We start from the raw sequence: 24,892 nt of genomic DNA, 5'->3' as shown, positions 1-24,892 counted from the left end.
ATTTTGTCTTGTGTCTCCACAGGTCCAGTGTCCAACTCGTCCCCTGTAGCCGTGTAAGTTGCCTTGCAAACACACACTATCAGAACTACGCCTAGTTGAAGAGAAGTATTATGGCCGGGTCATACCAGGCTAGTGTGCAGTGCACCAGGGTTGCATATGAAGAGTTCAGATGCAAAACCCCCTAACTCCATTTCTGAAGACCAGCACTTCTATATTTTTAGAGAACCCCGTTGTTGGTTTGGTTTACATTCATGTACTTGATAATACATATAAATAGTTATATTACATAAATACAATAAAAAAATATGCAATTTTAATAGCTTTGTATTAAGTAAAAAGGAATTAAGATTATTTTCTGAAAAGGCACTTAGGGGGTTTTGCATCTGAACTCTTCATATTCTGACTGACATTCCTCCATATCTTTTACACTGTGGTCGATCGTGATGGCGCATTGCTGCACAGTTTGCACAGCACGCATGCACACTTTGCCATTTCCATGCATTTTGTTTAGAATTTCCCAACCAGAATACATTATAATTTTGCATTGCGCATACGTCCTGCTCGGTCTGTGCAGCAATGGGCCACCACCACGATTGAGCCCCGTGTCATATCATGTAATGCACCTTCTGGTTGGGCCCATGGGACCTAAGCATGATCTTTTACAGGAACACTCCAGCATTTATGGAAAATTAGGAGCCAATGTTGCTCGAAAAGGTATCCAGCACCGTTACCCAAACAGGTGCCCCGTGTATCATTCCCTTTGGGATCTCCTTTAAGATTTTATTTTCTGCATACAGTTGACTACCTATGGTTATAACAAAGTTGCATTTTTCTTATTTTATATTCCATGTTTCCCTAGTGGACTGGCTGCCAATAGCAACAATGAGCAGAGCGACCAAGGTGAGAATTGAGGAAGGACTCAACTCAGTGGACACTTCTCAAAACCGTGCACTTCTTCCAAGTATATCAGCGTAATAGTCACACCCAGTGATTGGATACTCTTTATAAGTCACACCCAGTGATTGGATATTCCGTAGAGTTCACCAAAGAGTATTCAATCACTGGGCGTGACTAATTAGGCTGATACACTTGAAAGTGCACTGCACTAGGTTTTGAGAAGTGTCCACTGTGTTTCCCAAAGACACGTTGCTTAGTCATGTCCCAATAATATTGTAATGGCCTGTTCACCCCAACCATGGCAAAATTATCAAATAAATAACACATGTATTCTTATAGACAGAATCAGTTTATAACCCTAGCTAGTTAGCCTACGAAATGGTGAAGTATACTCTAAATATGAAATGAGATTAATATTAATCAAACAAAGTGCCTTTTTAAAACCTTAATTATACTGAATCTCTTTGTGTGTTATACCACCACATTTGCTAACAACTTCAAACTGTTTCGAACTCAACTGCTTATAATGGTGTCCTTTGTACAGGTGGTCTTCCAATCTATGAAACAATTCAACATGTTGCACCAAAGACGAAAGGTAAGTCGTCAATATACTTATTTCTGAATCAGGGGCGCCTGTAGACCCAATACTATACAGGGGCACAATTGGGCACCAAAAAGAAATGCGATCGCACGAAGCGCGCGAGCTGAAAAAAATTTGGGCAATTATTTTTTTTAAAGGATGGGCAGAGATAATGTATTGCTGCTTTATCCCTGTGATATCCGAGAGAATAACTTTCTGATGTCCATCTACAAGAACAATGTTGTTTGAGTTGAATTGGAATTATAGGCTAACTAATTCAGTAGGCTGTTATTGAATTATTTGTTATCTCAATGACCGGAATTAGATGCCAGCAAAATATCATAAAATAGCTAACTACTAGCCTACTAGTACAACATAGTCCTACTTCTTCCATAACTCTACATACCTGACACACCAACAAACTGAATAACAAAAACAGGGCATTCTTCTATATGTAAGCTATGTGTGACGGACGTGTACGTTGATGGCTAGTTGCCCCCTCACTGACTATGTGTTCCGGTCAGAGAACCGCTGCGACTTTAGGTGATATTAAGAGATTTATTGATTCCAGACATCAAAAGTGTTCTTCATTGAACAGTTGCATACATATTCAGTGTATGGTAGTAAAGATATGGATACATTACAGAAGGTGTGTGATAAATGTGTGGTTTCTGCAAGATAAACATATAGGCCTAGAAAGAGTCATTAGAAACTATACAGGCAAATTCTACACAATACTAAAATATGCAGAATATACAGTTTAATAATAATTAGGTAGTCAAATATGCACATCAAGTTACATTACAATATATACATAATAATATAGGCCTAATTGCACCTCAGTAACATCAATGTGGCAGGGGAAAAAAACGAATTACTGCAAGTGGCAAGTAATACAGTAATTATACAAGTGAGAACTAGGCACTGAAGGGGTTAATCCAGGGAAAATCAAGTGCAGTACACTTAGTGTCCACAGGGTGGCGCTTTAAGACCACAAATTGAAGAAGCGGTTCTTGCCGCCATAAAAGCAAGACCAGTGTTCACGTGAACAGCTTCTCCATAGCGCGACAATGCAATATTTGGAAGCTAAATTACTGACTCAAACAGTCACAAAACGGTGGAAACAACACCACAGGTCGAAACTACTATCGAAGCACTTCCAAACCGGACTACTCATGTAACTTTAAACCAAGAAATTAGCATTTAGGAAGCCATTTAAGAAACAGACATTTCCTCATTGAAATGAATGGAGCTTGCGGTAAAACCAAGTTGCAGGGTTACCAGACTAAACAGCATCTAACAAACACCAGAGGATGAAATACAACATAAATACAAACAGAAATGATGTACTTACATTGTCATCAACGCACACCTACACACAAAATAGGCTATTAAACATTTCAGCAATATGCTCCGAGAGCTATAGTGGCCGTGGTGGCAACTGGATTCTGATTAGGGTAGGGCAGGCTGCGTCCAATTCTAAATTCTAACTAAGTGTCTTGGCCTATTTTAAGAAAAAAAATGCAAGCATGTATTCTGTAGATTGCCAGATGAGTCAGACTTAAATAATAAGAAATAAAGGTATAAATAAATAATTTAATTTTAAAAAATCAGTGCCCGTTACCCTGGCACCGCAGATCCATACCAGGGCACGTGCCCGGGTAAAAATGGTCTAACGACGCCGATGTTCTGAATAGGCCACAGGTACTGCATCCCCACCTTTTAACAAAATGCAGACTTTTTTGTTCTGTGAAATATATATGCATATTATAGGCAGACAAAAGATCATTTCTAATACCACTGTCTGTATCAGTCCCAGTTTTACCATTAGATGGCGTGGTTTGCCTTTTGTCTAAAAGAAGATTGATGCTGTGTGTGCTCATGTACTTACTTGGGTGTGTGTTTTTGTATGGTGAATTCAGGTAAATTGGGGCCACTCTGGGCCACTCGCTTATATGCAGAAAAAGTAGCCCAATTTACCTGAATTCAACATATATCTTTGCAAACATGGTACAGTATTGTACTTCTTGTTAACTGATAACTTTTTTCTCTTCTAAAAGTGATGGATACCGTGTATGACAAACTGTCACTAAGCAACATGGGTATGTATCAAACACACAAGGGGACAGTATTATCACCTCTACTGTAAATTAATGTAATGGTATCGCTTTGAAGTTATTTTAATGGTTTGGCCTATTAGTGTATTACTATCTGATGTGGAGAAATCCTCTCTTACTCAATTGTGCTTAATGCTATGTTGCAATCAGATAATCATTTGACATTAAGTGAATAAACAAAATCACTGATTGAATTCCGTGGTCATGTTAAATTAGCCGGGACTGAAATGTAGCCACAATAGTAATCAATGGTCTTAAAGGTCTCTCAAAAGTCTCTTAAATGCAGAATTAATATCCAGATATAAAGTAGTTTATATTACATTTATACCTTATGTGTCATCGCTGTACTACTAAGTCTCTTGTCTTTTGCTTGTAGATCCTTCTGCACTGTCTAACCCCTATGAGCTGGCAGAGTGAATACTCATGGACGGCCTTCCGGGTACTTTGCTCGTAAATGTGCGTTACGCCCCTTTATGGGGGAAATCAAACCAAATGTCTCATCAATTTACAGTACATGCTACATCGGCTAGCCTAAATGAACACAGTCCATGCTTAAACCACCACGGCTGTTTGGCCTTAGCATGTTGCGCGTGAGCAACGCTAGTCTACAGGTCCTTTTCTTTCCTTTATTCTTCCCCCAACACCACCAATTGACTTGCATTGGCTTTCCCCCCAATGTTTTCAACCACAAAAGGGCGTAACGCACATGGAAAACGTCACGCCGTTCATGAGTATATGCATCATTTATCAAGACCATCTGCGAGGCATGACAAAGAGACAGACTTGGAGAACCCCATGAATATTGACTTCAAATGGACTATATTTTTCCTTTAAGTTGTTTGTCCTTTATTGTTATTATTATTATTATTATTATTACATTATATTTAGCTCATGGTTTTTTAGGCTAAATTAGGCTCAGGGCAAAACAAATTGCCCGACTGTATGGCCACAGATAGCATGCATACGGTATTGACTTTTTTCATTTTTTTCCAACCTCATGGAAGGCCTAATGTTTGCCATGCCTGTGGTGTATAGTCTACGCAGAACGCGGGTATACGGAGTATACCCACTTCTAAATTTTAGGGGCTTCAGTATACCCACTTACAATTGATTGGTCCATTATTTAGAATTGCATAAATACAGTAGGCCTATACCCACTTTAAAAAATGCTCGAATATACAGTATACCCACTTTAAAAAATGCTAGAATATACAGTATACCCACTTCAAAAAATGCTCGAATATACAGTATACCCACTTCAAAAAATGCTCGATATTCAGTTTACCCACTTCAAAAAATGCTCGAATATACAGTATACCCACTTCAAAAAAGTAGACCACACCACTGGCCATGCCTGGGCCAGATTGGGCCCTCAGGCCGCCATTTGGGAGATGCCAGCTGTGTACAGTTACCGTAATAATTTTGAAGGACCAAGGGTAACACTTTATTTTAGGGATACATCTATTAGCGCTAATACATACAATGTGCCTGTATAAGTAACTTGTAAGGCATGTACAAAGCAAAATCAAACATTTGTTAGGCATGTATTCACAATTGTATTGTTCATGCACAATAAGGGATTCATTACCAATTTCACCTTAGTAAGGACCTAGTAGGCCTTAGCGTTTGCTTAGTACCTTACAAGTTACTTATGCAGGCATATACACGGATCCATTGACTTTCACTAGCTTAGCGACATATTCCCTCTTTTAACTTTTAACTTTTAACGCTTAACATGAAAAATAAGACACTTCACCACCTTTATAAACCCCAGCCACCGATTTTAACTGTAGTAAGCCCCAAAATAGTGGCATACCCCTTTAACATTGTATGTATTAGTGCTAATAGATGTATCCCTAAAATAAAGTGTTACCGGACCAAGCAGCACACTTCAGACCAATCTTCTGTCTTTTATTTTGTGCAAACACAATTGACAAACGTTTGGATGTCACCTCTGGAAGACGCTGTACAGTAGTTAGCAACTTTGAAATGTATGTTACCACTTGTGTTAAGAGCTAAGGGTGATGCTGTGTGTGCTGTGTTTTGTAAATTGCAGTGTATAGGTATGTGATGTATGTGTTGTACTGAAACATTGAGAAAAAAAAACGTCTGATCAAGGCATCTTATCAAACATACTTGAGGACAGGACATTGACAACTGTTGACATGCCTTCAAAACAGACGTGCAAATTTAGGATGGGTAATGGTGATTTTTTTGCATTCTGTACAGCTTTATGAACCCTCTTTGTATTTTTTGTGTAAAGCATGTGGATTAACCTCTTAATACACTTTTATATGTACATTCATATGCAGTTCTGTCATCCATCAAAACAAGTAGCCTATCCTGGCTACAGGCTATGTCACAAGTGATATATAGCCTAGTCAGTAGAAATCATATTCACTTTCCCATGAAGGAGGTCCATATAAATGTATCTAAAACTCGATGAAAAGCTAGTTTCACTTCTGATGTTGGCATGATATATATTTTGATTATTTGCTTTATGTACAGCTTAATGAGTACTTTTTTAAAAATATATTTGTGTAAAGCATGTGGATTTGCCTCTCAGTACAAACTTTTATATGTACATTAACTTAACTTGTCGTAACAAATAAATCTTTCGTCATTGCTTTCATATGTAGTTCTGTCATCCATCAATCAAAACAACTTAAGACTATGTCACAAGTGATATATAGCCTAGTCAGTCTAGGAATCATATTCACTTTCCCATGATGGAGCAGGTCGATATAAATTGATATAAAGCTTGATGAAAAGCGGGTTTCACTTTTGGTGTTGACGTGATAGATCCGTAATCAAATGGCAAGCATCTGTTTTTCTTATGATGTGTCTTGATGGCCAAGCCCTGCCTCCGTTCTGAGCCCCAGGGCCACAGCTAGCATAAGGAGGGGCAGGGGCGCCACCAGAAATTTTGGGCCCTATGAAAGATTCGAATTTTGGGCCCCTTCAGGGTCTCTGTTAATGCTTTTGGGGGCTCTTAAGGGCCCTTGTCAGTGCTTGGGCCCTTAGAATTTGTAACATCTTTCCCCCCCCCTAGCGGCACCCATGAGGAGGGGTGTCCTCTGCCCAGTCAAACCTGTCAGTGGTCTGAAGACTGCTTGAGCTTCCAGCCACCTGTGTGTTTGATACCCCTGTCTGGACAATGTGAGTCTTCCCATCCTGATGGTACCCCTGAGCTCCATCAAATCACATCTTAGCATTAACATGAACTTGACCACTTTTTACAATTTCTAAACAGTTGTGAGTCAGTCATATTAGAGCAAATCAGTCTGACCAAAATTCAAATTAAACTTTATGTTAGTTCATCCAGTAGATGGCAGTATTGCCCTTTACATCTCTAGGTGGAACCTAGAACCTGGAACTGTGTGTGTGTGTGTGTGTGTGTGTGTGTGTGTGTGTGTGTGTGTGTGTGTGTGTGTGTGTGTGTGTGTGTGTGTGTGTGTGTGTGTGTGTGTGTGTGTGTGTGTGTGCACGCGTGCGCATGTGAGGGAGAGAGGGGGAGAAAGAGAGAGAGAGAGAGAGAGAGAGAGAGAGAGAGAGAGAGAGAGAGAGAGAGACTTCGTTGATGATGAGCATTTATGACACATTTAGTTGTTCATCATTAATCAGTTGTTTGCATGAAAACTGTGTGTCAAATAATGATGTAAAACAAGTGTTTTAATATTTGTAAATGTTTGTGGTTGGGCAGAAATCATGTTTTTAGATAATATACCATTTTATTTTACTTTTAAAATGTGCATCTGTTTGTCCAATGTGAACAATTCATCATAAGGCGGCCCAGACTTCATGCAAACAACCGATAATCAGGCAATGAGGGAAAACCACCAACTTTTACCAACTTTGAGTTATTTTGCTTCCAAAGACTCTTAATATTATCATTGGTTCTGATCAGAGCCATCTAATATCAGAGTTACGCCACTCCCATAGACCTCTATGGACCAATCTTTCCACAGCAATGGCGGCTCTCATGGAGCCTCACGGAGCGTTAACATGGAAATCCCCATTGACTTTAGTTCTATTAGAAGTTACTTAGTTCCAGGAGGTGGCCGTAGAACACAGAAAATGTGGTAAAGGTAATGTAATTTGTTTGTACTTAATCTTTGTTTGGTATGTGATGGTTCTGTGTTAGTTTCCAATGAACAGAAGTTTACTGTTAAGAAACATTTTAATCTACGCGAATCACATCACCAACCGACTTCCTGGTCCCCGGTTTGCGCAACTCTGTTATTAGATGGCTCTGGTTCTGATCGTCAGCTCAGTACGTCTATTGTTGTTTCAACTCCAAGGCTGTGGGTGGCAGTAGAGCTACTCGAAACGCATGTTGCGTTCATTCACAGTAGTGAAGGAGGACATTGGTCGGATTTTGGTTGTTTTGGATTAAAGCTACTGAGGTTTTGGAAGGAATGGTTTGGAATCAAAGGAACGTCTCCACTGTGGTTTCAGCAACCTAGTTTCTCTACTTAAATTTCACTGTAGCATGTGTTAATTGAATGGGAGTTTGAATACGGCTAAATTAAATGATGAAGACTGAAGTCGACATGATGACCAACGTTTTGTTGGATGTGAGTTGTCTCGGGTCGCATCATGTCTCTTTTCAACATACCGACACGAAATCAGTGGTAAGTCGAAGCTACTTGAAGGTTTTAGAGGCAGAAGTAGATACTGGTACGCTAGCATGCCAAAAATAAATGTTGTTTAGTTCAAATGTTACAATGTACTTTTCCCGAAGCGATTGTCGCCTTACTATCCACGATAAGACGCTTGGTCTGCCAAATGCCTAGTGCAATGCAACAGTCTGAAAGAACACAGCGTTTAGTTCTACATGCAATGAAACCGCACACTCAACTTTACAGAAACACGAGGATGATGTCCTTCAGGTTCTAGTCACAGAAATTAAAGAAGATGAAGATGGGCTGCAGGGCAATCTCAATGTGGTGGTATGAATACACACACACACACACACACACACACACACACACACACACACACACACACACACACACACACACACACACACACACACACACTCTCACTCTCTCTCTCTCTCTCTCTCTCTCTCTCTCTCTCTCTCTCAACCATAGAAACACATAGACCTACTGTATGACCACTTCAAACACATTCACAGCCTACTGTACTTACTACAACTATACACACATAGTTATACAAACAATTATTAGGCAAACCAGTATTTTCAACATATCAATTTTATTCACATTTTCCATCTAACCAATCATGTGACTCGGTCATGTGATAAGAGACGTCAAGTCACAGCATCATACAGACAGAGAGACTGGATAGGATAATACCAGAGACGGTCTATTATGAATTAAAAAGAATATTCGATAATACTCCAAGAATATCTGTCACAGGCTTTCTTCGCTTACCAGGCCTGAACGAAAATATAAAGTAAAAGTCACTACTCGGCCGGTATTAAAAAAGCCCATATCGGCCGATATTTTAGTGGACCGATATATATATCGTGCATCTCTATTCACAATGATAAATCACTATCTCTCTGCTAACAGCTGCCATTCACTGCCATTCTTTCGAGATTAGCCGTTTTCCCCTCCGTATACTCCACCCTCTCAGTTCAACTGGATCCATAGACACGTTGTCCCACACCCCTAAAGAAGTTTGCAGTGCACCCCTCTTCTACGCCACCTCACCACCTGCTCCCCTACACCTCGCACGCCATACAAATCCCCATAAGGTGATGAGCTTATTTACCGGTGTGGTCTACCTAGATCAGGGGTGGGGAACCTTTTTCATTCGAGGGGCCACTTCAAATTCATCCGAGGGCCGTAAAAGTTCTCCGAGGGCCGTACTATGAACTCAAACCAGGATTTCCCCCTGCACCTTAGGCCTATATTGAAGGCAGCCACCTTCTCTAGGTCCACTGAATATAACTTCATTGTATTGCAAATGTTTTTGATAAGATTCCTTTACAAAATATAATGTCATATTTCAGGTGAAGCTGCATGACATTAAAATGATAAAGCGGCCTCAACGGCCGCAACCGGCCCTCAAGACATAGGTTCCCCACCCCTGAAAAACAGCTGTAAGTTCATTGTCATGTGAGGTGCTCAACTTCACTTGGATGTTGTTGATGAGAGGTCTGCGATGACACTGACAGCAAAGATAGTTGTGGACAGACAAAGTGTGAGTCGAATGCAGCTACACTCTCTCATCACACAGATGTTCATCCTCTGGAATGTTTTAATCCAACGGCTGTTCATGTTCATACAGGTTGGAGTTAGAGAATATGTCTTAAATTGGCCCTATGTTCAAATTACTTGTTTGCCTCGTAATTCTGCACAGTGTACAGTATACAGCATGTGTGTCATTACAACATGTAACTGTTTCATTTACAGAAAACTGAGGAGAGTGTCTTGCAGGACCTAGTGATGGGAATTAAAAAAGAAGAGGAAGATGATGTTGATGATTATGGTAATAATCAGCTGATATCAGATAATGGTATAATGTGCCTTGAAGAAACACCCACGCAATTGGATAGCCTACAGCGTATTAGTTACAGTTCCTGGAGCAGCTCATTGAGCAACAGCTGGGCCAAGAAATTCTTTCTACTGGTACAGGATTTTTATATTTGTAAATGAATGAACTCAAATCTGAAAAATAAATGAACAAAGAAGCACTCATCTTTCAGTTTTTTAAACGTTTCGAGTTTGCACCCTTCTTCTGCAATTTCGCCTTTTCACACTGAAGGTGGGTGCAAGCTTGAAACGTTTGTGAGGCGATTAAAAATCCAAAAAGACATCTGATGACTGTTTCTTTATTCATTTATTTTTAAGAGTTAAGTTCTAATCCAACATATCTGTGAGCTGCCATGCCCTTTAGTCAAGTGAAGTCTGCTGAAGTGTACTTTATTGTCAAAAACCTCTGTAACAGGGTAAGCACAGAAGTTTGAAATTGTGTTTGTGTTTCTCCAATGCGGTTCAGAATGTTCAAGGAGTTCAATGAAAAAAATCACAGTCATTTCGGAGATCAGACTTGAATCGATAGACGTTGTAGCGGAAAAATGAATACCGGCGACAGAGTATGCAGTCTTTTCCGCATTCCACCATTCTCAAGATAAAGACAATGACATTTTAACTGCAACGTACAGTTCTAAGATGCCGTGTCTGTGAGCTGTCATTTCAGAATGAAAGGTATTCAATGGGGAGTCACATCCGACTTCATCACACTTTGTTGCCTTGGAGACATGTGGAATGATTTAGTATCTTGGTTGCCATATTGAAAGCCTTTGTAATAACTAGAAATGCACTCAGAGAGTGCAGACCTCCGCCAAGGTAGCTGTTAGATTGAACTTTTGACCTAAATTCCTGGATCCGGATCGTGATCCGTATCCCCATCAAAATGTAATCACTAAGTTGTGACTTTTGTAATTTCCAACGACTCCACAATATTTCATCAAAATCCGCTCATGAGTTATCCTGCTAACAAACAGACAGACGAACAAACCAAACAAACCAACAACATAACAACCTACTTGGTGGAGGTAACAATACCATTCTCCTCCTCACCTGTAGGTGGAGCTGTCACCTCCACAGAGCAGACCTCCTCCTCCTCACGTGAAGAAATCAAAGCTGAACTGCTGCAGGTACGATAGTGGCTTCATTCAGGGTCTGCCTTTTCCAACACACGCGGACACGCATGCAAACACATATTTTCCGAGACATGATGGCCTTTTATATTCAGCTGGGAAGACGGTATGCATGTGCCCAGGTGGGGTCCAAGGCTTACAGAGTCTTGTGGGTGTCTGTGTGTGGACACACCAGTTGGATCACTTGAATACAATAGACACTAATACAGGTACACTCATGAGTTGGCATGCAGAGTTCCATGTAACTTTCTGAGAAATGGCAGGTTAGCTTTCTAAATTACATTTTAGACGCCCATTGTCAAGCAATAGATTGAAAAGATCGGTATCACTTAATTTTAGGGACACATCTATAAGCACTAATACATACAATGTTAATGCCTGCATAAGTAACTTGTAAGGCATGTACTAAGCAAACGCTAAGGCCTACTAGGTCCTTACTAAGGTTAAATTGGTAATAAATCCCCTATTGTGCATGAACAAGACATTTGTGAATACATGCCTAACAAATGTTTGATTTTGCTTAGTACATGCCTACAAGTTACTTATAGAGGCACATTGTATGTATAAGTGCTAATAGATGTAACACTAAAATAAAGTGTTACCCAAAGATCTATTTATTTATATTTACATTTATTATAGGTTTTCTGTTGAATAAGAACTACAATGACACTTATCCATCTGACTTAGTGCCTTGAACATTATGCATGCAGCACTATTTGAAAAATGCTTGTGTTGTTTGGCGTAAATTGATTATTACTGTCAAGTGGATAGATGAAGTGCTAAATGTTTAAGTTTGTAAATGCTTGTATAGTAGGGCTGTAACATTTTTTTATATTGAACCGAGGAATCGTGATGCAGTGTGCCGATAGTACTGTATCACGATACAAGAAGGCAGTGTCATGATACACCCTTTCCAAGTTTTCTTACCCATCAGTCCAGAAAACAACCACTCTATGAAGTGACAGTGCAAGTTAAGTTATTAGAAGCCTCTTGTAATCCATTCTACCAATGAACTATCCCTTTTTTTAATTCATATATGAATATATATATATTTTCTATAATGTTGGCAAACATGAAATCGTGGGGTGTATCGAACCGCAGGTGAAAAATCGTGGCATGAATCGAATCATGAGTTCAGTGAATTAGGGGTGGGCGATATGGCAAAAATGTTGTATCACGATTTTTTAACATGAAATCTTGATTTCGATTTTTTTATCACGATCTTCCATCCAAAACATAAAAACAACAAAAAACAACTTTCCTATACTTGCAATTTGTAATTTGCAGTCAATAAAATGTTAACACACTGATGATACTCTCATAAAGTGTACAATTGGAATACAATAATGTAAAGAATAAGGTGAAGACAACAACACAAGTGAGAAAACGTCACTCTGATACTGATAATAAACATCCTCACTGCAAGACGATCTATACGATTTCTCCACTTTGGCAGATTCGAGACGATCTTTTACTCAATATCGCGATTCACGATGTAATATAGTCATATTGCCCACCCCTACAGTGAATCGTTACAGCCCTAATGTATAATGAGTATTGTCATCTTTTCATGGGTTTTAGGATCAAGATGTGAAATCGGACATGTCTCCAGTCCTGAGCGCTGAGATGAAACATCCTCCTCCAGGTCTGGTGTCTCTATTCCATCTGAAGAGAGTATCAGTGCGACTCATTGACTGCCGCAAAACACCAGGTCTGAAAGGAGAGATAAAGACCCACAAGAGACGAGGACGAAAACCAAAACCAAACAGAGGCAAAGGAAAGTCCAAAGCTGGTGAGAGATCACACACACTTGCCCAGAAGCATGGCATGCATACACAATTCCCAAAATCTGACTAAAGACATGCAATTACTCTCTGGCATCATTCTTGTAAACCCCACATCATAGATTAGATTAGATTAGATAAACGTTATTGTCTGCTACACATGAAACAGAAAATTGTCTTTGGCGTGGCTTCAGTGATTCTCCAGACATTAGACAAGACTTGACAAAACAGGACAAAAACAAGACAAGACAGTACATGCATGCTGAGACTGGACAGCTCATCTCTGGTTCATTATTGCCCCAGCTGAGGGGGTGAATGATTTCTTGAATCTGTTCTTGTGCGCCAGTGGAACATTGAACCGTCGACCCATGGCAGCAGTTGGAAGGAGTGATGGAGGGGCTGAGAGAGTCCTCTATGATCTGGTCAGCTTTCCTGATCGCTGCACTACTGTACAGCTCAGATAGGGAGGGTTAACGAGGGTTATCATTAACACTTTCATCACACAAGGCCCATTATCTACATGGAAAAACATTGATTAGCTTTGGATGTAAAAAGTAGTGGTTATGTTTCTTCAACAGTCTTTATCATGAAGGCCTTCTCAAGTCACAACGTAATCCAGCCATGACATAAAAAAGTAAAAAGGTGTCCCGGTACATACTTTGAAGTTATGCAAAAATATGGTATTAAAGGGAAATCTCTTAGTTGGATTAAATTGATATATGCTGATCCACAGGCCATGGTTTTAACCACCGGGCTGACTTCCCAGCCTTTACATCTGCCACGGGGCACAAGACAGGGCTGTCCTTTATCACCATTGCTATTTACACTGGCTATTGAACCACTGGCTATGACTATCCGTTAAGATCCAACCTTAGAGGGTATTAAGGTTGGAGAAGTAGAACATCGTATTCCATTTTACGCAGATGATATTATTTTATTTTGTTCTAATTTTAAATATACATTACCCACTCTGCTAGAACTGATTAAGGTATTTGGGTCATTTTCAGGTTATACGATTAGTGATACTAAATCAGCAATTATGTTCATGAATGAAAATGAGGCACATAATCCTCCAATACACAGTATGACACCCGATCTGCGTATTTGAAGTGACTTATCTGCTCATTTTCACATTATGTTCGATAGGTGACAAAACTTTTGTCTTGTGAAAATCTGCCCCGTCTGTGTTCATTGAAGGGTCAATCTTTCTTTGGTGCATGAAATTTATTTTTGTACATACATTTTCATTCGGGAGGGTTATAGCTTTCATATGAGTGACTTCTGAAGCCAAGTGATTAATTGAAAGTCAGGTTATTAGCTGTTATTCCACACAGATGGATAGGCGACAACTCTTTTGGAGACGGCTGTACACTAGCGTTTAAAGGTGCACTGTGTAATATTTTTAGTAGTTATTTTTCCAGAATTGATGCTGCCTATTAACAAATGTTACCTTTTTCACGAATACTGTCCAGAAATATACCTTTTTACCTGCAAAAGTTATCATACTTTGTTCATACTAATGCATTTTAGTTTATTAGTTCGTAAATATCCACGAAAATATCAAATTTGCCAATAGACAGCACTGTTTCAATGAGCAGTGTATTTGCAATACCTACTCTGGCCACCATCCTAGACAGTGCTCCTTCAAAAGACTAGGCACATTTTAAGAAGCAAACATTCTGATGGAAGGTTAATGATTTTTGCGTTTCTCTCGTTTGCAGATAGGCCCTACGAGTGTGATCAGTGCCGCAGCAGTTTTTCACGGGCAGAACATCTCAAACTACACCAGCGTATTCACACAGGAGAGAGGCCGTACTCCTGCCGACAATGTGGAAAAAGATGCTCAACTACATCGAGTCTGAAATCACACCAACGCACTCACACAGGAGCCAAGCCCTACCAGTGCCGTTTATGTGGGCAACGCTTCACAGCGGCAGCGAGTCTCGAACGACATCAGCACATTCACACGGGAGAGAGACCGTTTCCCTGCTCGCAGTGTGGAAAACGTTTTACGGCGGCAGTTCATCTCCGAGAGCATCAAGTTGTTCACACCGTAGCGCAGCCGTACTCATGCGACGAGTGTGGCCAGTGCTTCTCATTTGTTGCAAATCTCAAGCGCCACAAACGCATTCACACCGGAGAGCTGCGGTACCAGTGCCAGACGTGTGACAGACGCTTCGCACATACGAACACTCTGAGGCTACACCAGCGCACTCACACGGGAGAGAGGCCATATTGCTGTCCTAAATGCGGGAAAGCCTTCTCACAGGCGTCCGATGTCCAGCGCCACATGGCGGTGCACACCAGAGACAAGCTATTCGAGTGCCAACAGTGTGGCAAGCGCTTTTCGCAGGCGGGAAATCTCAGACACCACCAGCGTCTTCACTTGGGACATAAAATCTACCGCTGTGACCAATGTGGGAAGCATTTTGCGCAGGCAGGAGCTCTGAAAGTTCACAAGTTTCGTCACACTGGGGAGAAACCTTACCAGTGTTCACAATGTGATAAAAGGTTTTCTGATGCTCAGAGTCTCAAACGGCATCAGCTAGTTCACTCGGGAGACCAGCCGCATCGCTGTAATCAATGTGGTAAAGGATTCTCACTGGCATCAAATCTCAGACGCCACAAGCAGAGTCATACAGGAGAAAAACCCCACCAGTGCCCACGCTGTCATAAACACTTCACCCAGAAAGGAACTATCAAACAGCACCTACGTCTGTACTGTAGAGCGAACAGAACAGCAGTTAGATAATCAAGATTACCAACGTCTGTACTTGTATTCACTTGGCGAATCAAGATCAACTGTACCACTGTGATCAGTGAGAGAAAAAAATCATCACAGGCAGGAAATCTCAAGGATCACTAGAGTATTCACATGGGAGAAAAGCGTTATCAGTGCAATCAGTTTGGTAAAGGGTTTTCACTGGCACAAAATCTCAGATGACACTAGAGACATGCCCTACCAGTAAAAGCCCACCTGGGAAACTCCAACTCCCATTGTCATTGTAACACAGCATTCCACAGCACACAAATGCACACTGAACACAAAAAATGCATTTATGCCTCATCCGTGCAAGGGGCAGCCTTCAATGGCACCCGAAAGGGGGCAGTGTGGCGGGATGGTACCATGCTCCAAGTACCTCAGTCATAGAGGTGCTTAATTACTCCCCCTACCAACCTGGTGGGTCGGGGAGTTGAACCGGCAGCCTTTGGATGACAAGTCTGACGCTCCGATCACTTACCCATGACTGCCCACTGCTAACTGTTCTTATTAGGAACATTTCTTAAAGGCATTAGATCTCAAACCACAGCCGTGTGGACAAGGTTTGTGTCAGGTAGGACATCTTGGGGCACGCTGTAGGGCTGATAATCCCTTGGTGGTTTGTGTTGTTTTCTTTTGTTATTTTTGTTTGTTAGTTTGTTTCAATGCGTTAAACACTTTTTGGCTTTTTAAAACATTTGAGTGCCTGAACATGAGACCTTTTCCACCTTTTTGTTCACATATAGAAACTGTTGTAGTTTCAAATAAATTATGATTTGGAATGATGAACATCGAAGTTAACTGTTAGTTTGACTTATTTGTTTAATTTCAAATCAATTGTGATGGTGTATGGGGCCTGAAACAGGAGAGATCTGCCTCATGAATGTATCAGTGTTTTTGTTCCCCTGGCTGTATATTTTTCTCTAATTACTCTATCCGGTTTTATCATAGACTGTATATTACTAACATGATATTATACATTCTATGGGTTTTATCCATGCATTTTTTAAAAGCTGAACTAAATAATATTGTCTGGCAACGGATCTCATTTCACGTAATCGTTTGCCGGCTCTTGCTTAACTTCTATCACACTCACGCACACAAACGCACACACACATGTACGCACACACGCACACACACACACACACACACACACACACACACGTACGCATACACACACACACACACATGTACACATACACACAAACGCCACCACAGGCCCACTCAGACAAGCACAGACACACACGCACGCCACGACCAACCCACTTACACACACACACACACACACACACACACACTTTCCATGCCTCTTAGTGAAAAATTCAACCTTATCTTTCGGCTGATGTGAAATGAGAAATGGAAAGCATTGCAGCTCCACCAGGTGTCCCATGTGGTTTTCTTTGTTTTTTGTTTTGTTTTTTAAATTTGTTTGATATTTATGTCTGTGTAGAATGAGGACCAGTCCGATGAGACCGCTGGCTACCATGGACATTAATGGTCTGCCTGTTTAAAGGAGAAATCTGGTGTAAAATGGCTTAAATGGTGATGATGATGATGATGATAATGATGATGAGGGCTAACTCTGGGCACATACCTCAACTCCATTCGTGCCTCGCATTGAAATCCAGCGCTAGTTAGCCAATGCTAACATTGGGCTTTTGCTGTGGTTCAGCAGGGCATACGTAGCCATCTTTATTAATCTCTACTTTCCACCCATGTACGACGCTCAAAGTTGCTCAAAACTTCGTTCTAGAGTCACGAGGTTGTTGACATGTAAAACGAGGCATAGAGAACTTTGGTAGCCCACAATTTGTTTAAACAATGTCATTTCACACCGGATTTCTCCTTTAACTGTCATACAGCCCACACTACAGCCACCTTCCATTAATCTGTTTTGCAATATATTAATAATCTTAATTAGGAAGTGTGGGCATGGGTGTGGAACCTATAGGCCTACTCGAGGGCTGTTGTTATGCAGTTTCATATGACACAATTTGTAAAGAAATGTTAGAAAATGCATTTGCAATACAATTAACTGGGCTATTCAAATTGCTGCCCTAGGGCCAGATGCGGCCCTTGGATGGCAAGGTTCTGGCCCCCCACGAGGTTAGAACAAATTGAAAACAAATACAGTATGTGCGCTTTCAGTGTCTGTGCATGATTTGCAATTACTGACACTTCAGGTTAGGGATATGTCTCCTATGCAAATGAGAGGGAAATCTGATCTGAAATAGTCTCATAATAGACCACAAGGCTCTTAAAGATCGCCTCTCAACGTAATTTAATTAACATTGCCGTGTTCCCAATTGTTATTGAATGTGTTACGCGTTGGTCCTGTTTTAAAAAACGTTCTGGTTGCTTTGTTTCAAGACGTTTTTGCAAGCTGGCAAGGTGGCTTGTGGAGAAACGAGAGAGTGTTCCGTGTTTCTCGTGGAAATGCGTCTCTGATTGGCTCACTCCTCCTGCTCTCAAAGAAACGCGTCTCTGATTGGCTCAGTCCTCCAGCCTTGGGAGAGAATGTAATGGGAAACAGAGTCGCCACTTCCCCGGATGGTACTGCACTATAGGGGCGCCAACGGAGGCGTGCAGGCTCCATTCAGGGCTGTGCTCTTTCGACAGCGACCCCTAGGCGAGCTGTAGGCACGGAGCAACCGGAGTGAGCAGGCTTTATGTATGAGGCTTTGTGCTGTGTGTGTACCTGAGAGTAGCAACCAGCTGATAGCTAAGCTAAGCTATGTTTCGGACCACCAGACGTTGCTTGTTTTGAAAACAAGCAGAAAAAAATTACTCGACATGTTTTTAGATAAATGGGTCGATATAAACCTTTGTGGGCAACGCCTTCTTTCGACGTGACGAAACACAGAAAGGCTTTCGTGATTCGCTCGTTTCTCTGCATTATTGATGTAAATTGGGAAACACCGGGAAACACAGCCAGGAGAGTTGACGCACCGCTATGAGAGCCTTGCAAGTGAGTTTAACTTGGGGTGACCGTCCGATCTTCGAAAGGAGTGAGTAAAACTGAGTTTTATCGGAAGTTGGCCTTTAAGAAATAGAGAAGCAAATATCTGTCTGGAAAGTTATCCGCTTGTTTCGCACCCTCACCTTGGACATTGTGTTGCATGTGGTTATACATATATATTCCATGTTGTTCGGCCCCTTTACTGGGAGGAATTTGAAAAACTGGCCCTCAGTGACATTTAATTGAATATCCCCTGGCCTACTGTATGCCCTATATTAACTTCACAATTAATTTGTCCCTATCGTTATTGTTATTATGTTCAGCTTATGAACTTGAGCATATTTGAACATTTGTGTGCTATTAAAGTAGCTCATACTTGTGATAAGAATATTTTGCCTTTTGAAATGTTGTGATCAGTCAATCATTTCGAACTTTTATTTTGAAAACAAGAACAGTGGATTGGAGTCATCTGTGGTCGCTGCTAGATTCACGCACATCGTTTAAGGTAGTCGACGCGTGTTTACATATGGTGAACGAATGAATGTTTTACGAGGTTTGTGTGAAGTTAAGATCCGTTCTTTAAACCCTAAATAGTTATTTTCGTTGAGTCGAACAGAAAGATATCATTGCGTGTGTGCTTGCCGCTTATGCACGCTAAAACAACAATCCAACGAGGGAGAGACCCGTTTGGGGGAAAGCTGCAGAGGCTAGCCGTGCTAGCTACCAGGGCGCTGGGCAATCTTCCGACCATATTTTGAGCAGGTAGGTTGAATGTCTCATCTCTGATGGTGTGATACCGTGCCTTACAACAATGAGTCGTGGGTTATGTTGGGGTTTAAGCCAACTGCGAGGTTCTAACTATAAATAGTTAAGATGGTAACCATAGGAGGTAAACTATGGCCTTGAATGAATGCCCGAAGGCAAATACAGGAAACTGTATTCTTGTGAATTGTCACCTTTCACATCTCAGAGAGGTTTTTGCAAGTTATGCTTGCTGACTAGTGTGATGTCAAACCCCCTATGGTTTCTATCTGACGGTTATTAAATTGTCACGTCATTGCAACTCGCAATGTAGTCAAGGCAGAGCATCATCGTGCGACTTCATCATGAGTCCACCCTCATTTTGGCCCTCATACAGAACGACCACTGTGTCAAAATACATCTGTTACATTATGACTAATGTAAAGCTCAGAGGGACGCAGATCTGGACATTTGAAATTAGCCTTCAAATATCATGGTCTGTTACCTCCCATTCTGTTCTTCCCTTTACCCCACCTGCCACAATAGAAATCTGTCTTTTCAGGGGACCTAGTCAAGGTGGGAGGTGTTTGTTCTCTTGAAGGTGCAGGGGAAAACCCAGGAGTATGCTTAGAATGAAACGTAGGCCTACTCATTATTAATTAAAAATCCTCTTTGTACTTTCTGCACTGATGAATCATCTTATTACTTGAATGAATGAATAAAGGAAGGAGTTTTGTATGGTTCCTTAGCCGTTTATTTGCAGTATTCATGCTGCCTATTTCTCTCTCTCCTCCTCTGCACCATCCTCAGTCTTATAAAAAAAAATTATATTGTTGTTGTTATTATAATTCATTATTACTCTTCCTCTTCCTCTCTTTGCCTGCTCTTCAGCCTGAACGCCACCTAGCAATCCAAGATGGCCGACCTTCGCGGCGGTGTTCCCACAGGCGTGGTGCCCACGGCCCCCCCTTCCTCCACCGCCACCAACATCACCACCACCACCTCGTCCTCCTCCTCCGGAATCACAGACGCTCCCATGGTTGCCGTGGAGATGGACCCGGTGGAGTACACGCTCCGCAAGCGGCTGCCGCGCAAGCTGCCCAAACGCCGCAACGATGTCTACGTTAACATGAAGACGGACTTCAAGGTAGGGGTGGGCGATATGACGATATTAAATCGTGAATCGTGATATGACGATACTGAGGAGTAAGGACTTTTTCCCCAGTTCTACAGAACACTCTACAGCTCCCATAGAAGTCTGTGTTAAAAATCTCACAAAGTCTTTATGACATCATAATGAGAACTCAACATTTTGGCAAAATTCTATTCACTTATTTGTGATGGTACTCCTCAAAGGGTTAAATCGTGAATCTGCCAAAGTGGAGAAATCTTATAGATAGTCTTGCAGTGAGAATGTTTACTATCAGTATCAGACTGATGTACCCAGACCTTCTGGAGTAGTAAACTGGGGCTCTGACCGCTACACCAAAGAGCCAGGCTCCTTGGTATGTTAGTCAGAACACACCCACAACCCTAGTGATGGTCACTCCATCAGACTGATGTTTATTACTTACTTGTGTTGTTGCCTTCACTTTTATTAGTTACATTATTGTATTCCAATTTTGCACTTGATCAGTGTCATCAGTGTGTTAACGGGACACTGAGAGATTTTTAGTTGTTCATTTCCAGAATTCATGTTACCCATTCACTAATGTTACCTTTTTCATGAATACTTACCACCACCATGAAATTCTAAGTATTCATTATGTCTGGAAAAATTGCACTTTTCATACATGAAAAGGGGGATCTTCTCCATGGTCTGCCATTTTGAATTTCCAGAAATAGCCATTTTTAGCTGCAAAAATGACTGTACTTGGGCCATACTAGAAAATATTAGTCTATTACTTAGTAAACTATCATGAAAAGGTCAAATTTGGCAATAGGCGACACAGTTTCAATGAGCAGCATAGTTGCAGTACCTTCTTTGACCATTTCCTGCACAGTGTCCCTCTAACATAGTATTAACTGCAAACTACAAATTGCATGTATATGAAGGTTGTTTTTATTTTTTCGATGGAAGATCGTGATAAAAAATCGGAATCGAGATGTTATGTTAAAGGGACAGTTCAATCAATTTCAACATGCAGTTGTAATGCTTACTTGTCAGTACCTGAGATTTGTTTTCCTTCCTCTTCAGCCGTTTCCGAGATCCTGGTCATTGTAATGGGGGCAGCGCTTTGTTTACATTTAAAAAAAAACTTTTTTATTTATTCCCAAAAACATCCAGAAGGTCATGAAACATCAGCAGACAACTAGCAAACAGCAGTACCTTTTGGGAAATTATTTGGAGTAGGCCTATTTTCCTTTTTTTTCCAAATGTAAACAAACGCTGCCCCCATTAGAATTGCTCACATCTCGGAAAGGGCTGAGCCGAAAAATGTGGCATCACCGGGTACTAACAAATCAAGAGTAGCGTGAGCAATACAACAGCATATTGAAATTGACTGAACTGGTCCTTTAAAAGAATCGTGATGTGATAATTTTGCCGTATCGCCCATCTTTACTTCAAGGCCCAGCTGGCGCGATGCCAGAAGCTCCTGGACGGGGGAGGGGCAGGCGGACACCGGGAGATCTGCATCCACGGCCTGGGATTGGCCATCAACCGCGCCATCAACATCGCACTGCAGGTAAATAACGCAAGAGGGGGAAGTGCTTTAATGTTAAATGGGTCGATGACTGTTAAAGAAAAAGAAAAGAATGCCTCACACTCTGCTCCATATTTTAATGGTGAAGTGACGTTTCGGCCGTCTGGCCTTCTTCAAACAAAAAATGGGTCGATGATGTCAGACACCGGGAGATCTGATCAGTGCTTCGGATTGGCCATCAACCGCGCTATAAACATCGCACTGCAGGTAAATAACGCAAGAGGGGGAAGTGCTTTAATGTTAAATGGGTCGATGACGTTTTAGTAGTAGCACACGTCAGACACCGGGAGTTCTGCACCCACAGCTTCGGATTGGCTATCAACCGCAGTTAAATAACGTAACAAGGGGAGTGAAATGGGTCAATGTCACGTTAGGGTGGTGCAACCACAGCTAATGGTTGGGATTTATAGACCCCCGTCAGCTGATTCTAAATCCATAGATCAGCTTGCAGAATTGATATCTAGATTCACTGACTCAGAAGTTCTGGTTCTTGGGGATTTTAATATTGACTGGCTAACTGATGCCTCCAAACATCTTAGAGATGTTTTCTCAAGTCTATTTTTGGATCAACTTATTAATGATCCAACAAGACCAAACTCTAAGAACTTTAGCAAATCATCTCTTATTGATCTACTTTTTACAAATAAGATGAACAAAATTAGCGCAACTGGTGTTTTTGATTTAGGGGTCAGTGACCACTGTCCCATTGCCTGTATTAGGCACAGCACTCTAACCAAAGCACTGCCTCGCATTTTGGTTAAAAGAACTATGAAACATTTTAATGAGCAAGCCTTTTTAAATGATCTCTATGAAAGTGACATTCATCTCACAACTGAAATTCCTGATGCTGACTTGGCTCTACAGTTTTTTCTCAAACTCATTTATTTGCATTGTTGACAAACATGCACCTTTTAAAAAGATAAGAGTAAAAAGTAGAACAAACCCATGGTTCACCCCTGAACTCTCCTCTCTTTTTCAGTCAAGAAATAAGGCTTGGTCATTAGCAAGGAGGAGCAAGGATGCCTCTGACTGGGCAAGTTTCAGGAAAATCAGGAACAGATGTACATTATCTGTAAGAAAGGCTAAATCTGACTATTACTTTAACCTTGTCTCTAGCTCGTACTCTGATCCTGCAAAATTCTGGAAGGCTGTAAATTACAAAAACAATAAATCTGTTACACCTATGCCTTCTTCCATTAAGACAAATCAGACATTTGCAGTGCCCTTAACAAACATTTTTCTTTAGCCAGTCAAAGTTTTGATAATAGCAATAATCATTCCTTTATGCCTAGGGCTGGACATGATATGTGTATCAGAGACAATGTCAGAGACGATGATCTGGAATTTAGGCTTCATCCTGTGTCTAAGCATACAGTGCTATCTGCTTTATTAGCAATTGATAGTCGCAAATCCACTGGAGAAGACCACCTAGATCCCCTTTTTCTTCGCACTGCGGCATATATAATAGCAGAGCCATTATTGCACATTTTCAATTTTTCTATTTCCACTGGAGTTGTCCCTACACTATGGAAATTTGCACACATTACCCCGTTGCACAAGGGGGGTGATAAGACTGACCCTAACAACTATCGACCAATATCCAAGCTACCGTGTCTCTCAAAAATACTAGAGAAGTTGGTAAATGATCAGCTCAAAGAATTTCTAAATACCAATAATATTCTGAGCCCTCTCCAATCAGGCTTTAGGCCTAAACATAGTACAGTCACTGCTGCTACTAAAGTAATTGATGATATTATCACTTCTCTTGACAAGAAAAAACATGTGCTGCCATCTTTGTGGACTTATCCAAAGCATTTGACACTGTGGACCATTCTCTGCTTCTACAAATTCTGCCTGGTATTGGTTTTAGTGCAAGTGCCTGTAAATGGTTCCAGAGCTACCTATCAAACAGACACCATACTGTAAAATTGGGTAATACTCAATCTGACCCCCTGCTAATAACCAAGGGGGTCCCACAAGGTTCAGTATTAGGTCCGGTACTCTTCACCATGTACATAAATAGCATACTCTCTCTCCTTTCCAACTGCTCTATTCATCTATATGCAGATGATACAATTTTTGTATTGTGTTGCAGATTCTGTACAGCTAGCATTGGAGAATTTGCAGCAGTCTTTTAATATTCTACAAAATGCCCTCATTGGTCTTAAGCTTCTACTTAACGTAAGCAAAGACTAAATGTAATGGTCTTTACTCGATCTAAGCATGGCATGAAAAATGATTTTAATATATCTACTTTAGATGGGTCCTGTTATTGAGAAGAGTATCACATTATAAGTACCTGGGAATCTGGCTAGATGACAAGTTCACATTCAAGAAACATACTGACTGTCTTGTCACTACGCTCAGACAAAAGCTATCTTTCCTGCACAGAAATAAATATCACTTTCCTGTTTTCTGCAGAAAAAAAGTTAATTGAAGCTACTTTTCTGTCTTCCCTTGACTATGGTGATGTTATTTACAGACATGCACCACTCTCTAATCTGAAGGCACTTGACACTGTTTATCATTCAGCTCTTCGTTTTATTACTGGGGATCCATATAGCACTCATCATTGCCTGTTATATGATAAAGTTGGGTGGGGCTCCACTTTCTCACAGAAGGAGACATGCATTATTTTTATTATTGTTTTTAAGGCCCTCACTGGTAAACTCCCATTTTAATATTTCATCTCTTTTAGTTTGGCACTCCAAC

General features: G+C 40.9%; 2 protein-coding genes across 2 annotated transcripts in view; both read left to right on the top strand.

Annotated features, from left to right (window-relative positions):
- The first annotated feature begins 7,966 nt into the window (after positions 1-7,966).
- On the top strand, positions 7,967-16,576 carry LOC134437935 (zinc finger protein 883-like). Its single transcript, XM_063187512.1, has 6 exons — positions 7,967-8,228; positions 8,463-8,546; positions 9,981-10,056; positions 11,157-11,227; positions 12,812-13,022; positions 14,736-16,576. The coding sequence occupies exons 1-6, from the start codon at positions 8,127-8,129 to the stop codon at positions 15,764-15,766; spliced, it is 1,575 nt and encodes a 524-aa protein (XP_063043582.1). The 5' UTR covers positions 7,967-8,126; the 3' UTR covers positions 15,767-16,576.
- Positions 16,577-19,222: 2,646 nt separating this feature from the next.
- The window catches only part of pop7 (POP7 homolog, ribonuclease P/MRP subunit), an 8,370-nt gene continuing 2,700 nt past the window's right edge, over positions 19,223-24,892 (top strand). The window contains exons 1-3 of the mRNA XM_063187511.1: positions 19,223-19,496; positions 20,367-20,622; positions 22,046-22,162. Of these exons, the coding sequence (XP_063043581.1) occupies positions 20,392-20,622; positions 22,046-22,162 (348 nt within the window). The 5' untranslated portion in view covers positions 19,223-19,496; positions 20,367-20,391. The remainder of the gene's footprint in view (positions 19,497-20,366; positions 20,623-22,045; positions 22,163-24,892) is intronic.

This window comes from Engraulis encrasicolus, chromosome 21 (assembly GCF_034702125.1).
Source record: "Engraulis encrasicolus isolate BLACKSEA-1 chromosome 21, IST_EnEncr_1.0, whole genome shotgun sequence".
In the NCBI taxonomy this organism is placed as follows: domain Eukaryota; kingdom Metazoa; phylum Chordata; class Actinopteri; order Clupeiformes; family Engraulidae; genus Engraulis; species Engraulis encrasicolus.
The sequence above is the reverse complement of the archived record's forward strand: the minus strand, read 5'-3'. Positions and strand labels throughout refer to the sequence as shown.

What these genes read in the sequence shown, in the direction of transcription:
- LOC134437935 (XM_063187512.1), top strand. Translation starts at nt 8,127, where the DNA reads ATGATGAAGACTGAAGTCGACATGATGACCAACGTTTTGTTGGATGTG. An exon ending in TCAAAGCTGAACTGCTGCAG is followed by an intron (nt 11,228 to 12,811) that starts GTACGATAGTGG and finishes CATGGGTTTTAG; the next exon opens with GATCAAGATGTGAAATCGGA. An exon ending in CAAAGGAAAGTCCAAAGCTG is followed by an intron (nt 13,023 to 14,735) that starts GTGAGAGATCAC and finishes TCTCGTTTGCAG; the next exon opens with ATAGGCCCTACGAGTGTGAT.